The sequence below is a fragment of the Anopheles coustani genome, chromosome 2 (genome assembly GCF_943734705.1).
Source record: "Anopheles coustani chromosome 2, idAnoCousDA_361_x.2, whole genome shotgun sequence".
Classification (NCBI taxonomy): domain Eukaryota; kingdom Metazoa; phylum Arthropoda; class Insecta; order Diptera; family Culicidae; genus Anopheles; species Anopheles coustani.
The window spans coordinates 30,269,791-30,287,847 of NC_071289.1; the positions used below are offsets into that span (position 1 = coordinate 30,269,791).

The window sequence follows — 18,057 nt, forward strand, 5'->3', positions numbered from 1 at the left end:
ACACGCTTTCATTGCGGCGGCTTAGGGGTGAAAGATTTTCTCTCGGAAGCAGCATCACAGTTTTGCGCCCAACGCAAGCTGTGTCTGTGTGTCTTTGCGCACCGGATCCCATCTATGTTGGCACGCGGAAGGCTTATGCTTTCATCGCTACGCTCGATGCTCATTGATGCTGCTGGCCCCTCTGCTCGTCGCAGCTCTCCAGCTGGGAAATACTCGCACGCTATCTCATCTCCAACATCCATCAGCAACATCGTGTCGGCAACATGTTTGTTTGACGCGACCGAACATTAACCAGCCGACCGGTTGGCTGGTACGAATACATAATAAACAACCATAATGCCATCCCGTAGACATACGTCTTGCCGCAACCTCTCCTCCACGAGTCAACCCTCTCCAATGGGAATTGTGATGTACGCTTGTAAAACAATCTTAGGCTGCCGCGAATCAATTCACCAGCTCGTTTCCATGTTCATCTTCCACCTGCGCAAAAACACTGGTAGTAGCATAAAGTAGCTGCGGTTCGTTTCGGTCGCAGTTGGCAGTGAAAAATAGCAACCATGCGAGCGAACGCGCGTGTGTCTGTGTGTATGTGTGTATGTGTTTGTGTTGTGAAGGTGGAAAAACAACTGTTTTTAACCGGCTGTTCAAATTAGCGTAATAGTAGCCGGAGTTGCCATCGCTACTGTGCTGCGAAACAAGGCAGGCATAGTTGCATAAAGATTGTCTCGCAACCCGGCGGAAGGTGAGGTAGCAAAGACTTGCTATGTTTTGCGAGGGATGAAAAGCTTTTATGCGAAAACGATTGAAATGTTCGTTGCATATTTATTTCAATATAAAACAACATCGAATTCTGTTGTTTCACAGGGTGATGTGCTTTAAAAACTGCATAGATTGCAACGAATTTTGCATTAAATATTTTTTCTTAACAGAAGGTTAAATGTACAGAAATTTCTTGTACAACCCAAAGTAAACAATTTAGGAAACTTGTTGAACATGAACAATGTAAAATGAAATTTGCATGAAACAATGTTTCTAAAAAAAAATTAAATGTATAAAAATTTTTTAGTATAACACAAAGTAAACAATTTAGGCAACTTGCTGAACATGAAATATTAGTTGAAAGTACATTCCATAGACATATCAATCCATGGATAATCAGCAACGCGCATAGCACGCTCTTTTCCGCTTCTTCTGTCCGACGACCGTTGGCAATTGCATGCGCCAGGAAGGAATTCAATGTCAAGGGATAGGTAACGGTCCCCGACGGGGGTTAGCGTGAACGCCCGCTAGTAACAACGTTTTGACGTCCAGGGTTACCGGTGGTATCCATTCCGAGTCCATCTTCCGCGTCGTGACAGTGGACTTTATGGTTCCATTCCTTCGGCCGGTCGACCTGGTTCACTCCAACCAAGCGGATGAAACCACGCTCGAAAAGGGGTCAGCCCGGAATGTAACGTTCGTGCCGGAGTGCACAGTGTGTGCACAAGTGTGATGAGAATACGTAAGAATGCTTTAACGGAGCTTCGTATGCGCCGTGCAACGTGATCATCATCGGTTTGCAGCCCGGTACACTTATAATAGGGTGAGAAGCGAGCAAAACAACATCGCCTGAAACCGTTGCCGACCACTTTCAACTCGAAAGCTACAAATTGGAATAAAGTTGCTAGCAATCAGATTAAGATAAAGCACAGAACAGATTGCGATGAACGGATTAGCATTAATCTGGAAGGTATTGTTGCAATGCGGTCCACAGATGTAGCAGTTTATGTAAGTAGCTAGAACAATCTCAATGCAGTTAATTAAATCAGAGCAAATTAGAAATTGTTAAACATGAAATTAAGTGTAGCAAATAGTCTCCTGTGGCGTAACACGACCGTCAATATTAGTAAATTTTTCTTCATACTTCGTTCTTGATCAGGATTAAACAACTACGGCTGTTCCGGAAGAGGTTTGTTTACACTGAATAATCTGCTCAAGCGATGCGCATCAAGGTTAACTCGCTAAACCTTAACGGATGTAAATAGGATAGACGGTAACTAATCTCTGTCCAGTTATCGATTTGATTAAACATGGTTTATCGAAATCATAGCTGCTGCCGTGCGGATCCAGACAACATCAGTCTAGTCTTATCGTCTCTTAATAAAGCGCCAGACGCGAACACCTGACAATATCGTTGCGAAAAGAACGTAAGCCGAAACAACGTCATTGATTGTTGCAACTGCGTCGTTATCTACATTCCTTGCGGGACGTCTCGTAACACCAGACTCTAGACCTGTTCAACGCTGATATGTAATTTAAATCCCTTTTAATCGCCACCGGTAGGCAACGCGCCAACACGTGATTCCTTCTGCGGCCACAAAACCGATTGATTAAATGCGATCGAAAATCGGTTTCAATTATTTCACGGCCTTGGTTTTGGGGCCGAAAAGCGCCACGCGAAAAAGGTACGCAGTACCGCTTACACATACTTCCCGTCACAACAATGTGCGTTGATTCACGTGACATTAATGTTACGTTTAGTAGCTTTATTACATCCGCCCGAGACACCGTGAGGCTGTAGTTCTCCACACCTCACCGCTGATCTGCCATGGTTAATAAGTAAATTACACGGTACGCCGCCCGGTACCTCGTCTTCCTGGCTAACCTTTCGCTCTGCAGCTCCCGAACGGAACCCCTGGCCATCCAAGGATACATCCGACAGTCTAATGAGTGTGAGTCTATCGAAGTTTTTACGAGGCATTCTGAAGGATCCGCACGTTGCGCGAAGTCATCCGATATCGCTCAATTAATTACCCGCAGCCGGCGGTATAGCCCCCGAAGTCGAGACACGCCAACACTAAACGACGCTACCGGTCGCGCGTTGAGTACTTCCTGTGCCGTGCGCACGGATTCGTCGGATCGCGATCGATCTCTATTCGCAAATCTGGCGATCTTTTTTGCGCACGGGCTGCTACTGCTTTCCTTCCCCATTCACGGACGCTGCGTGAGACGTTTCGAAGCCATCGCCTCATTGCGCGCACCATTATCCGATGGGGCCGTGAGATAACATCACCGCCTTTTCCAAACGCGCCCGCCCGGAGACTAGGTCTGGTCCGGGGGCCAAAATTGCAACGTTACCCAAATACGGCCAATTGTGGCGCGGTAGGTTTGTGGATGGGGTTGTCGAGGAAGGTGTTGCCTTGCATCACCGATCATCAGGCGCCGATCGGATGCGATCACGCCAAGGTTGAGGGCACACCGCGTCGGTTGAAGCCCCGTCGTCCGCTCCAAACCCGTCCCCCTCGATGGTGACGTGCGCAAACTTGTCAAAGTGCAGTGCAAACTAATTAAATTTCGTGCCATTATACCTTCTCCCCAATGTCACGCAGTGGCCGACACCCAAGTGGACGGCGCTGGAACGTCGATGTTGGGATGTTGATTTATCGTTCGGTGGTCTGATCTTGAAAAGGCCTGCGCATCGGCCTTTCTCTACGGGCTTCCATCCTGTCCAGATGATCGCCACCTATACAACTTCACTGACGCGGTGCAGACGCCCGAAGGGAGCTTGAGAGAGGGAGAGAGATCCATCCGATTTATTTTGGGACACAACCGGTACCCGCGGCCTATCACCATTTTAAGCTCTGAAACGGGTAGTACCAGAAAGCGTACAAGGTTGGAGCGATCGGAGGCCGTAACCAAGCTTTATCGCGCAGGGTGAGGTCCATTGGATTGCCTCTAGGGAATAGACAGCGTAACCATCAGCGAGCATCTCAGTGGAAGATGGCACTCCATCATCGAAGTGAACCTCTCCGACACTGATTTCATTCATGGATCGTCAGAGGACCTTATCCGCAACGTCCACGAGGGTGTCTTCTGTTAGAAAGCTTTTTACTCCAACCACAAAACGAAGCCAAATCCCATCGATCGCCACCGATTCGCGTCGTTGGTTCGGACGCGCGTTCCGCACGTGCAGCGAGGTAAATATGTGCGAAATGTTTTCACGCTAATTTATCACCGCGATCAAGCTGAGGGAAGTCGTCGACACGGAATCCACAAGGCACAACGCCGAAGAGGAAGCGGCAGCACTTTAGATTGATGGGCCGCTCGAGTGGCAAGTGACGGGTTGGGGTCAGGTTAATGAAACCGTAGGCTACTGGTTGGTTAGCCGGGCGGAAAGCCACAGTAGCTTTTGATCGTTGGCGATGGATCGGGTAATTTATTGCCTCGCTGGACTACATTGATATGGAGATGGTTATGGTGAATCCGATAAGATCCAATTCAAATTCACTAAAGCTGAGCGACCAGCCGGTGGTGGATCATTTTTTCTTCTTCAAGCTACCTATTAGACAGACTGCCCACAGTTGATCGGGTAACCGATATAGGCAGGAAAGATGAGTGGACCTTAACCTTCGTCTTCCTCTACGCGGACGATGTTGTATCCATTTGTGGTTCCATGCTGTACAAACCGATCTAGATCACGATCACTTTCGTTGCGTGGAGCCCCAAAAATGATGCCGAGACGTCCTTCAGACGCTCAAGTTGAGATTAACAAAGATCAGATTCAAATCCTGCAACAAACAACTTGTCGAACAGCCACAACTTCACCCGATCGGCCTCTCCTTGCCTTCCCCTCTATGTGGATAATTATATGCCATTTTCTTCACCCATCACCCTGGTTGACGACCTTTTCGTCCATGTTATGGTTGTGGTACCGCTTTGGCAACATTGACCGACCGATTCGGGGGTGGCCATCCGAGAGTTCAGCCTCCTCAGCGTGTGTGTGTGGCTGTGCCTACCGGTGGTTCATAATGGCACACAGGTGGACTAATTAGCGGTTGTTAAGTACGCGAGCGCAATGCATATTTAAGTGCAATTTTATTGTTTCGCACTCGGCAATTATCGAAACGTAAACGCGGCGTGGCGCACGGTGGCGCATCCTCACAAGTTGGCAAGTGCACCGACAAGCCACCGAAGGGGAGGTCACCGTTTCTCGCGTTTCAAACCCATGGTGGTGATGCTGGGCATCATTAGGAAGATCGCTTGTTCGCTATCTCCGGGTGGCTCCCTGTTCCTAAGGGCGGCCGCCGGGAAGCTGCTAAGTCACCCTGCCCCGAAGGGTGTAGCACTTTCTGGTTGATGACCGGTAAATGGTACCCTCAGAGCGTGCCATCAGCGCTCTTCGCCAATTAGTCCCAGCACGACTCTCCCATCGACGTCTGCCGTAACCGGACCACATTCATCATCACTCATCGCAGAAACCGGTAAACAATTATAATTTCAAATCGCACAAGGAAAGGGCAACGTTGAGGTGCGGAGTGGAAGGTTCAATAAGTCGCAACTCAACCCGTGTAATGTTATGAAGGCGGGGTGCAATTGTGATAAGACCACGACTCCATCGTAAATATCAAGAAGACAAACGGTTTAATTAATTTCCAATCCAGGCCTGTGGCGCGGTAACACGTTTGCCACAAATTCGCAATGTAACTATGCTAATTATTGGTAGTAAATTCTGTGGCGATCGTTATCGTCTCGATTTATGTCTGTCAGTATGAGCCAGTTTCTAGAATATTACTTAACATTTCTCCCCATGCTATGGTGCCATGTTTCTCACTTTGTTTTATTGCACAGCTCTAGGACGCATTTTGCAAACACGTAAAAGCTTTTCACACAATGTCAGACGAGTAAACGACTCTTCAAGTGCACCCATTTTGCAGTTTTCTAGCACAATCCGTAACAAATCGAACTGTAGCAAGGACAACCGGCCGACTCCTGCTTCAGCTTCTCATCGCTGCGGAGTTCCCGCGCAAGGATACACTCAAGCACACACATTAGTAGAAACCCACAACTCACTTCACACCCTTGTCGTCTTTTGCTGAGTCAACAAGAAAAGAAAAGAACCAATATTCCCCCCCAATTGGCGCACCATAGACGCACCATTAGGTGCGAAATAATCTTATTAAACGCGCCGAACAACGGCCACATCGATCCGCCACTCGGATACGCAACGAGGCAGACAAATAAAACAATCCATATCCGAAGCTCGGCGCAGCCTGCCATGATGCAACCCCTTATGTGTGTTTCGATTCGTTCGGCTTCGTTCGCCGGGTGGATGGTTCAATTATTTGCCCAAAAGTAGCGACGCCAAATGGCCGAAGTGAAGGTGAAAAGCGCGCGTACGAGCGCACTCCAAAATCGCTAAATCCGCACAATCTCGTGCGGATCGGGCTCCAATACCCCGATCGGAGAAAAAGTGCAAAGAAGCGGTAATACGCGGCACAACAACAACGATGACGATGGGCAAATTATGCACACACCGACCCATACCTCTTCGACTTTACCCGGTCCCCAATCCACCGACGGGAGCCAGCTGCTGGCACTTGAAGAAAGTATTTTGCCCATTTTTGGGCTCCATTTCAAAACGGCGAATTTTTGGCGTAGCCCGCCTCGGCAGGATGATTAACTTCTTTCATGCCGGTCCACGGATTAACCACCACTCCACGGCGCGCCATCGAGCCAAAGGGGGTTTTAGTACGCGCTCACGATAATCGATACTTCAGGCATGTCGCTTCATCAACACTCAATGGAGCCGATTGGCGATGGCTTTATTTTTGGGCAAGGAAATGTGAGCTAATTGGCTCGTCACTGGAAAAAGGAGCTCTCTCACCGGGTAGGGCTCGAGTGAAGGATGTGGGCCAAGTTCGACCAAGCACCTTCTTTCACCATATCTAAATATTCTGTTCAAATTTATGAGTGGGCATATTTGCAAGTTATCAGACGTTTTTTGATAAAACAAAATACATCATAAATTTTCTCAAAAACAGGACTAAACAGTATGAAATATTATCATTTGCTATTTTTGCCCTTCGACCTTTCACTTTTGTGGGCGGTTTTAGCGTCGACAAAACCTTGTCGTACGCGTTATTTTAGAAAGACTTCCAATTTGTACTGCCAAAAAAAAAGCCAGTGGGAATGAGTATTTTTATATTTTATAAATTTCTGCCGAAGGGCAAACTGTTTTGCTTCCACTAGTATTGTTTTGCAAGGATTGAATCTTACTAATCAATTTAAAAAATATTGACATTGTTTGTAACTCCTTCGGGATTTGTTTCCGTTCTTCGGGATTTCCAGTGTTTGGGATTCGAGGTCTTCCTGAGGAAGGGTTAATAAATAACTAGTTAATCCAAACTAGGCATTCAAACGCCAAACACCAAATTTCCATTCGAATATGGAAGGCAGGATTTTTTATTTACTTTTTACTCTTTTTTAATTCATACTATTGAATTTCATTTGCATATCCCGTCTCTATTAAAGTAGACATTTTAAACTATATAACATCCAGAGGGATGTCCTTTGTTCTAAACTACAGCGCACCTTGAGTATTTGTATAGCAGGCTCCTTATTTGAAAAATAATCAGGAAATCATTGTCCAGTTAAATGATATTTTTATTACCCATTCATAGAAAACACAAGAAAACGTAGAAATCTTAAGCTGACCATCGCCGACCAACACTCACTCCAACACCTTAAGGTCGGCATATAAAGCTCGCGGCTCGAATCGAACGAAAGAAAATCAATCTTCCCACTCCTCGGGTGGATTGATGACGCAGATTTAAGCACCTTCACCGTTCGCTTCCTTTTCGAGCGATGCTTATTTAAATACGGTCCATTGCAACAACCAGCACGGCCACTATCAACCCTCTGAGCTCTCCCCCATCCCAGGCCCCCGCGAAGGGTGGCACTATTTTCTGTTTTCTTTATCGTTCGGTCAGGTTTTCCCATATTTTCGTCCACCCCTATCCCACGAGGAACGCGCTGCGTTAATTCACAGCGAAATAAGTTCCGACCGTCCCCAATCTCCGCTCGTTCGCGTTGTTTACTGTCCATCACACCAAAAGGTGTACCCCGCGGGCCGCTTGTAGGCCGATTACAGCGTCTTGGGTGGGGGGAAAGACTTGTTTTTGTTTTCCTCCACTTTGAACGCCATTCGCCGCGGAGTGCTCCTTTCGTGACGTGCACAAACCTCCGCGGCGCGTGTAGGTCAAGGTCGTGAGAGCGGCTTACGTTTTTTTCGTTAGTAAGTTTGGTTATCCGAGGAGTACGCTTTGAGTTTGTGTGGTTTCGTCTCCAACGATCGCCGCATCATCTTCTGCACACAGATTGTTTTATTTATTTTTTTTTTGCCGTTTGGCTTAAGCTGTCAAAATTTGCGGCCAACGGCGAACGTCTTCGTTTTTGTTTCGCACAAACGAACCGTATCCAAACTGCACGCGAGCGTGTGGCTTTTCGCGCATCTTATTTAATATCTTACTTCCTCCCCCTTTCGCCCGGTTAGGGAGGGAAGTTCAACCTCCGGAGGGGTGTGATTTTTATGCCACCGGCGGAAGAAAGCCTCGAACGATTGATTGATTCGGTTAAGCGCCTACCACTACGTTTACGTACCACGTCCGTTCCCGATCGATTCCGTTCGGCCGCGCTGGCATGGATTTTCGGACATGTTGTAACTGTCCTCGTGTTTTCTTTCGTTGATTATGAACTTATGCTGCCGGGGTCAGTTTTATTGCTGCTGTTGTGTTCGGGGCACTTTTAGGACGAAGTTTATGTTAAAGTAACGTAATTTATAACCAAACCATAATGTTAGAAAATGCAATGACGACTACTACGATTGGTAGATGGAACACGTTGACTACTTAGTTTTATTACTAAACACGCGTTTATGATTGCAGAGCATGAATACGCGATGAAGAGTAGGTAAAGGTGGTAGCAAAGAGTGTCCTTCGAATGGTGTGAGTATGATTTGTGTTCCTCTTTGAAGCACTTCTTAGACCATTCGCGTCCATTTGGATTATTACTGCGAAAAGTCACGCATAAAATCAGGCAAGTAGTAGTACGTCTTCCACGACGGCACTTAGCTAACCCATTTCCTTTGATAATAAGTCTGTTTCCCTTAAATGTAAGGTTTTTGGAAAAAATTATTTGCATCTTCTGTAACCCATTTTACCAGAAATTCGTTACAGAATGGAGAACTACTCGCAAGCAAGTTATAACGTTTTGTTTTGTTTACAAAATTCTTTTCAAAACCTTCATGCTTTGTCTTGTAGGTTTGTTTTAGATTAACATTCCTTCACGCCGTATTTCTTCCTGTGACGTAAATGATCTCATGACCCAATCATGCAAAACGCGTTATGGCAAGAACAAGATTCGTTCAGTGCCAAAATTTTGCACCACGCTTTCAGGTTCTCTCGAGAAGTAAAAACCCCCCGGCAAACAGGTTCATCGAACTAGCGAAGAAATGCCATCGCAAGAGAAGGCTTCTCAACACATTAACGTTCACCTAAATGACGTCAATTGATGTATCACATTTCAGGCAAATTTATCCCAACAGAAATCCGTTGCTGAAAACGATATATCCAATAGAGCATACGTGTGTATGTTGGAGACAAAAAAAGCCAGCATGAAATGAAGGTATGAAGTGTTTTTCCTTTTTTTTTGTTTTTCGCATTAGTTTGCCCTCCCGTTCCACTTCTTTGTCGGAACAATAGGACCACTCTTACATTCCTTGAAGACCTCTCTGTTAATTTGCCAAAACTAAACGTAACTTCTTTTTTTGTTTTGTAAGCTTGACAACACTTAAAAGCGCCTAAAAAAAACGAGGGTACTGCAAATCGACCACATGCCAATTACCATCTCCCGGTGGGTATCTTTTTTTTTCTCTCACTCTCATTTAGTTCTTTTTTTCCATCCCCACACCCCTCCTCCTTCGTGGGGCTCCTTCTTCGTTAGACGCAACCTTGTGCCACTTTCACTTTTGCTGCTCATATTGTAATGCAAAGGAATTGACTGTGAAGAATTGCCGCTGTCAAAGTAGTGCAAGTTATTTGGCGAAGATTAAGAACGATGTGGTAAACGCGAGAAGACTAAATCCCGACAGCAAAAAAGGGGCACTAGCAGCTGAAGACGTCTTCTTATGAGCGGTCGAATTTATTATGTAATTTAAATAAAATCGAAGGTACGTTGCCCGGGCGGTGAAGGTTTCGGCGCCTCAAGATCACCGGATGCACGAGTTGTCTGATGGGCCCCGATGCTTATCCTCAAAATCGAGCACCGAATCCGCGGAGATCCGCGATCGATCCGATCGGCCGGCCGGCCGAACCTTTACCGGATCCAACCTTCAACGCATCTCCGGAAGCGTCTTCATTTGCATTCGTGCGCGGCGGCTCTTCCCGATCGGCGGGTACCATTCCTTCGGCCCGCGGTTACCTTCACCTCAACCTCAACCATGGCACGGTGCCGGATTTACATAAGCCCGACCGCCCGACCGCACAGGTCCTGAAGCGTTTCGCAGTCATTACTTTATTATGTTCGGCTTTCGGGTTTCCTTCTGTTCCTTCCGCGCGCATTAACATACTACGAATAGTGGCTGATTGCTGACCGCGTGCCTTTTCTGTCGGTTTACTCTTCCGGGCGGTGCGGAAAAGGATCGACAAAAAAGCCCCCTTCCTGCTCACGTTCTTTGCCCGCAACAATACGCTGGCGAAGTGTTTCCCACGGAATCGGAAATTCAAATCAGCAGCTCCTGCTGGCCCGCTTTGGAGCCCTTTGCAATGGACATCGTATCGTTGGATGTGGGCCAGTGCGTTTGGGCTTCTCGCGTCTCCCCTCCTCTCCGCCACCCCATCTCCCCCAAAGTGAACGGCATTTCGGATATTGGCATTTTCATTTTCGGCTCACTTTTCGTCCCACCCTCCGTAAACGTAACCCTCGTGGGCAAATCGAAGCTGGAGGGCGGAGGTTTTATGTACCTCGCACCTCGCAACCTGGGCCACTGGCAATCGAGCAAAATCACGGGGAAGGTCAGGGAAGGAAAAACAATTAACTGGCACTTGACATTGGGCGATTTAATCGATTCGAAGTTTGCTGCTAAGATCCTCGTCGCCCTTTTGATCGACCGTCGGTCAAGCGCGGTCCGGTTCGGTTGGGTTGGGCACGTGCTCGACTTAGAACGGGCAAAAGGTCAGGCGCACCTGCCACCTGGGGGGAGCCGGTTGCACGGGTTGGGATTGCTCTTGGGAGCGTTCGGTATTGTGCGACTGCAAATGTCACCGAGCCGTCAAGCGGTTCTGGTGTTTGACAGTTGAAAAGCGTGATAATTGCGTAGTAAGTTTTCAACGCGTACGCCCTCGCTAGTTGTCTGGCTCGGGAAGGTAAGCTGACCAAAACGAAGCTGCCAAATACAAGTCGTTATGTGTATAGTAAACTTTGGGTGAGTTTTTAAGAAAAGAAAAAATACAAGAAAAAATATGAGTACAAAAATCTTAAGTTATTGTTAAAACCCATGTCAACCATGTCAATTCGTCTTAACAAGGGACGAGCTTTTACAGAAAATACAATTTCTTATTTAGGATATCTGATTGACAATTTTCATCATTGACCAGACAAACTTATGCAGCAGATAATCTCATAATACGTAATTCGGAGAGATCCATTTAAAAAATGAGGGCTTATTCGAAATAGATTTCAGCCAATCAGTAAACAAAATAAATGTGAGGATTGAAAAGCTTTTGTAATTAAAATTTACAAATTTTTAAGCCAATCGAATTAATTCAAGAATTATTAATTTTATTCCCTTAATTTTCAATTGTCGTTGAGGTGAAGGCAATAATCTTTGTGGCAAGTTTTCGCTCCATATTCGTAGATTTTTTATTATTTTACGTTCAATACGAGTATAGGTGAATGGAAATCAGTTATCATCATCAGTGGAAATTATTTTCTACTCAAATTTTTGTTGAAGTGTGGATCGTAGTATTGGGGACGTAATCTTGCATATGGCATGTAAGGATAGCATCCTGAAAATCCAAAGATATACAAGTCCAAATGAACTGCTTTTAGATTAAAAAATTAAAAAAGTCAAAGTTCGTTTTAGATGAAAAACAATTAGCAACAATAAATCGCCTATTAGAACTTGTTGTTGAAAATACAGGCTAAAAACAGGACGTAATCCATACACAAACTTAGCTGCGCACCTAATGTTATTTAGCGACACAATCAAAGTAATTGTGTGTGTACTAAACGGATTTAAAAAAAGCTGCTCACTCGACCCCGGGAGACACTGAGTCATCGGCTGTTCTCAAACTACTGTGCGGTGACCTAAGAGCAACGCCGCTGTAACCAAATTGTGACCATAACCTTGTGGCCAAAAAAAAAACTGATTGCTTTTTATCCCTTTCCCCGTCTCCTCCGTATCCAAATTGTCACGAACTCCAACACCCCACCGAATCGATATACCGGTTCTCCGACCGTCAACTTCGATTGTCTTAAGCAGCTACGCAAATTGGTTCTTCAAATGTCACATCCACAATTTCATCCACATTTCCTCCGCCCGGGTACGCCGGCCTTTGCCTTCCGGCACGCAATAGGGCAGGAGATCTGAAGAACACTCCGCCACAAAATGTCGCCCAGGTGAATCTTGTTTACCCGAAATAAAAAAAAGCCGAACATTTGGGAACTGTGTCAGTTGGGAACGAAGGGCCATCGTCTGTGGACCACCCAGGTACCGAGGTGGACTCTTTTTTCCAAAATGACATGGGCTGCGGTGGAGCATCACAAATTTTGGCCACGTCGTCGGTACTTGAGTCACCGGAAGTGGTTTATTCGATACACGGTTGACAAGCGCGAAGCGTAAAATAACGTCTTGCGCACGTTTTTGAAGGTCCACCGTAGGAACCGTACCGAAAATGGCAGGAACATCTATTAAACGGGCAAGCGTTTGATTGCTTGCCGTTCTATTGCGGTTTGCAGCTTGCATAAGCCACGTAATATCCTGTTTTTGAAGAAAGGGTAGGTTAAGGTTACCACGTGCATCAACTCTTTCCCAGGGATTTGGTTTGGTGTGGTTTGGAAAATATGCTTTTTTTTAATAATTTAATTTTCACTTAAGTTTCAAAAAGCGTTTCGACTTAAGGAAAAAGCGTTTCGAACAAATTAGGGAGTAAAACATTCGGGCAACTGCTTCTGCAAAAAGTTCAACGTCCGCCATTTCCCTCGCTTACAATACGTAATCGTTCCACCTGGGCCCGGGGGAGGGGGTTGCACATTATTAAATCCATCTTAAACACTCACCTGCGCTTTCGGTCATTTTGGCTGCCCTGGGCGGTTCTTCACGATTCAGCGTAACTGCTTTCTCCCGTTGTCTTTACTGGGTGAGCCGATTTGCAGCTCTAATCAACTGTGAACGAACTATAATTTTCCGCTACCGCGCTATTTTCTATTTCTCGATGGATCGTTTTTCTTTTCCTGTTTTTTTCGTTTCGTTTCGTTACGGTTCCTTTGACACGCTTGACTATGCCTCTTGACAGGGAAGTCTTCTTCACAGTCACTAAGCTTTGGGCGCCACGATGGGTTCCAGCCGGGAAGACGACTCCAACAGCTCAATTCGCTTTACCTAAACCTTGTCTGGGGTTGTGTCGGAAGAGAGGGAAAGAGTAGTTGAGAAAAAGAAAATCATTAGAAAAGATGCCGACTTGTTTGGATGCTCGAGGGCTACCAGAGAGGGGCGCTCTTATTTGAACAGCTTGTTTTGGGGTACAAGGAAGTACCGCGAGGAGAATCTCCAATTTCATAACCTAACAATCATAGCCGTTTGTTCTGTGTGTGGAGTTGTTCTTTTTTTTTAATTTGGTGTTTTATTGTTCAAAATAGATTAAAATAAAAGTTATAGAAGTCTGAAGGTCTATTTCCGACGTAAGCAACGAATGGAAAAATAAATCATGCAATTGTAACATAAAGGGATGTAATTTGCAAGCAACAGAAGCAAGCCTAACTGTATCTTATCTTGTTGAAAAATATCTTTGACCTATTATTCGAACCAAAATTCTTAACCCCCTTAATCAGCTGTTTATATTGTGTACTGCTTGCGGGAAAATTAATTTCCACAGACACACACGCAGTTCGCTTCCAAAGCCAGCCTTCCTCTAACGCGCCAAACACAGCGGCGTGAACCTGTCCTTCTCACCTACTTTCGTGCACCTCACGGCGGGCAGGAGGCCAACGTGAGCAAACCTGAATGAAAGTAACGTGGCATAATATGATGCTGCGCGGCTCAAGATCATGATCACGATCGTGCGATCTGCCCGCCAAACCTGTATCTCGCCAGCGAACTGATGTGTGCTGTTTGTCAGCATTTTCTGCCAGCAAACGGTACATTTCGCATCGCCATTTGCTACGTTTGACCACTCTGGGCAAACTGACCGGAATGTGGCCACTACGTAGTCGCATAGGAGAGATTTTATTTATGTTAAAAATGTCTCTAGCTTCTGGAACTTTTTGGATGAATTTTAGTAAAACCCCTTTAAAATCTACTTTGATAAAATTAATATCTTTCAACTATTTGAAATGTTCTAATTTCAGTTTAAAAGCACCTGAAAACAGGTGTAGAATCGCGTAGATCATCGTCTCTGCCGACTTTGGCAACAACCGAACAGGCACGGCCAGTGCACGGTCGTATTTTTATCTTCATCGTTCTATTTCCATTTTCACCCGCTCGCGAAAGGAAGTGCGCTCTTCCTGTGCCGGACTTCAAGGTACGGGTCGGAAAATTTATCGTCCTCCGCAGTCCGAGCGCGGCCAACTCAAAGAAGCATAAACCTATCGCTCGTATGCACTCGCGAAGCAAATGCTCCTACTGACCCACTGGCGTGAAGTGTGCACGATACGGTATATGTAACCGAATACAGGAATAAAAACCATCCCAAGCACGCTGCAGTTAATCGTATGTTTAACATCCTCCCCATCATAACTTTCCACATACACACACGCACACACATGCACACACGCCTGGTGGAAACGACTCCGGGTCCGGATTGAGCCACTATCGTAAATAACTAGTCGCGAGTTGGGTTAGGCACAACCCCGGAAGACATTCCCATTTGTTTCGCCCAACACTTGGTCCACCAGTTGGCGCGGAACGGCTCTCATCGCATCGGCCCGCCCGGAAGTCGTTCGTTCTCGGGCCAGAACTCGAGAATGCAACCCGCACCCGTCAGGGTCCTTTTTATCCTTTTTCTCTTGTGTTTGAAAGGGCAAAAAGCGCTCGTGACAGGATATGCTAATTGGAAGTACAACCGGGAGCTGTCATGCTTTTTCGACTTCCACTATATTCGGGTGGTTTGATTTAAACACATTTAACGGCGGTTTTTAAGTAGAGATTTCAATAGCAAATTATTTTGGTCGATCGTTTGCAATTCTAGTGATGAGTTAAAGCCAGGAAATGGTGCTGACTTTAAAAGAAAAAAAAAATTTTCTAGTAAAGTAAACACTTTGAATAAGCAGATAAAACATTTCCCTTCAGTTTTTTATGAAAAAAATAAAACGAAAGGCAATGTCACATTGGCATAACACTGTTCTTGTTCACTTTTCAATTTTTAAAATAAAAAAAAACCCCACTGACTTATCACCAGTTATCTACTCGACCAAATCAATGGGATGCGAAAAAACCCGCACGTACAAACCGAATCCCTCCGATTGATCAATTCACCACAACCGGGAGCAAACCTGCGATAAAACGATCTCGCCTATCTTTCTGTCCGAGGGCACTTGGAACACTGAATGAACGGCACCCACAACCCGTGTGGCACCTGAGCGATCCTTCTCCGCAGATAAGACACCTTCTGCCTATCGTGACCCGTAAATCTTTCTGTCCACACACGCTTGAAACAAAACGGAAGGAAATAAAACAAACCCCTAAACACACTCTCTCTTATGTCACTAGAAGAAGGGGATAGACGGAGCAGCCCCATCGTCGTGCCCCATCGGGGAAATCGCCACATTTTGCAACATCGGTAGCAAGCTTCTTATCAGCTGCATGAGTGTCCATCCACTCCAGGGGCCGAAAGGCGGACAAAAAACCGGCAACAGATCCGTATCGTCTGCTACGTGCAGCTATTCGCTTTTTGGGTGCTGGCGCTAGCAACGCACGCCTTTTACACTAACCTTTTCCGTGCAGAACGGGCCGGATAAGATTCTCTGCCAACACTCTGGTTCTCGGTTTCTCGACCAGAAGTCGAAGAAAACTGTACGCCCGGATTCGATAAACACACGCAACTGGGAAAACTTTTGGCTCGAAAAACAAAGCACTCTGTGTTTACGACCAAATCGACCAACAACATGCACGGTGGGGAAAATCACGAACTGGACAAAATCAAATTACAAAACAAACACACACAATTCGACACACTCGAACGCGAAAATCGAACTGACCACGCGGTCTGCAACCTGCAACGGACGGTGTTTAAATGGCAACTGGAAGTGGCGCGCGAAAGTAAATATACTGGTGGAGTTGTGGAGCACGGTTTTCGTGCGTCTGCGGGAAGGCGGCTGGTTCGACTGGCGATGCTGCTGCGACGGTTGGCGGCCGTATCGTGCGGCTGCTGCACTCAGCCAAGCCGCCACGGCATCGCGGGCGTGCATCTCAGGTGCGCGAGGCTGAGTGTCGCCGTATTATTCGCGGTTCTGGCCGACGGTCGCTCACGTACGCATCGCGGGATCCGCGGGTTTCACTTCACGCTCGCGACTGAGTGTCGGCAATCGTTTGATGCAGTTGGAAAATCTTTGAAAAACCAATTTGACTGGCGGCGTTCACAGAACGGTTTCCGGCGTTTTTGAATGGTCTGATCAAAAAAACAAAAGATTATACACTTATACGCTTATCAGAATATTACAATTTTAATAGCGAACTTTCCATAAAGGAGAAAAGAATTATACTTTTCATAGCGAACTGTTCATGAAACGAGAAAAGAGTTATACACTGGATAGGAAACTTTTCCTTGTTGAATAAATTACTATACTGTTAAATAACCGTAAAACCAATAACATTTTACAACATAAACTTTCAATGCTGTTATAACACGAATTGTTCAAACGAGCAATAATTTTCTTGATTCTTATAATTTTGTTTAAGAGTCAGCAACTTTTATTTAATCAGCAGCAATGGGTTTTGATATTGCTTTGTTTTTATTTGATTTTAAAATTAGCGTATGACAAAATGGACACAAACATTAAATGAAGCTCCTGAAAAATGATGAATTATGACAGAAGAAGACCTCGGAATATCTCTGTGCAAAGCATTTCTTGAATAAAATCTTATTTTTAAATGTTTGGATATGGGAAAATAGTGAATGAAACGATTAAATCTCACGTTACATATTGTACAATATCAAAATATGGAGCCTGGTTTTAGTTTCCACCACAAGTGAGGCGCGGGTTTGGTTTTCTATTTTATCTATCTAAACAATAAACACTAATTGATAGAATTGAGTCGATTTGTTCCATCAATAAGTCGAACTTGTCTTGCTTGTCGCTTCAACGCTCCACACCCCACCAAAATGTCTGGGAATTAAACGTGGATTCCCCAAAAAACCTAAACTGGTGGTCATCTATGCCGCCCCCATCGATCACCGATGCGTGTACCACCCATCAATCAAACCCATTCCGTGATGGCGGAAGTATCGCAACAATACACCCCCTTCCACTGCGAGCTGACGCCGAAACTGTCCAACCATGTCACACGTACCGACACCATATCGGAACTCCGCAACTTCGGTTTCCGCGTTGATAAGGCACTGACACCGGCCCAGAGCATAGATATGATTCGGCCGGTGCGCCATCACTATCATTCACATTTCAATGAGCCCGTGACAGCCATTTTTAGTTATTCCGGTGGGCAGTTCTTTTGTTGGGTTGAAAACAAACTGACCTACCGTTCGTCATTTCCGCTATGATATTGGACGATTAATTGATTATTCATCCCACACACAGCTTTTTAACCGGTTGCAATATGATGTTTTTTTTTCTCATGTTTGCCAAACTTTACCCGGAATGCGAATGGCTAGATTTTAAACAAACCCAACCTTGCGGGTGCACTTTTGCGAACGTCTTACCGCGGTCGGAAAACCTATTGCGCTGGGCCAACTACTATCAGACGACCATAAACATCGACGGTAGCTTATCGAAAGGGTCTACCCGAGAAAAGAAAACGAAAGCTAGCAACGCAAGAAAAGGGTGACATTTCGCTTGGCGCCCTTAACC

The 18,057-nt window shown here is 45.6% G+C and overlaps 1 protein-coding gene across 4 annotated transcripts in view; it reads right to left on the reverse strand.

Annotated features, from left to right (window-relative positions):
* Positions 1-16,348, reverse strand: part of LOC131267245 (aquaporin AQPAn.G) — a 38,684-nt gene extending 22,336 nt beyond the window's left edge. The window contains exons 1-2 of one of the 4 annotated variants that reach the window (XM_058270067.1): positions 16,231-16,348; positions 13,096-13,428 (exon numbers count right to left, since the gene is read on the reverse strand). In XM_058270067.1, coding sequence (XP_058126050.1) covers positions 13,096-13,111 — 16 coding nt within the window. In that variant the 5' untranslated portion in view covers positions 13,112-13,428; positions 16,231-16,348. The other 3 variants (XM_058270065.1, XM_058270068.1, XM_058270066.1) reach the window with 3 other exon arrangements.
* Positions 16,349-18,057: the final 1,709 nt, after the last annotated feature.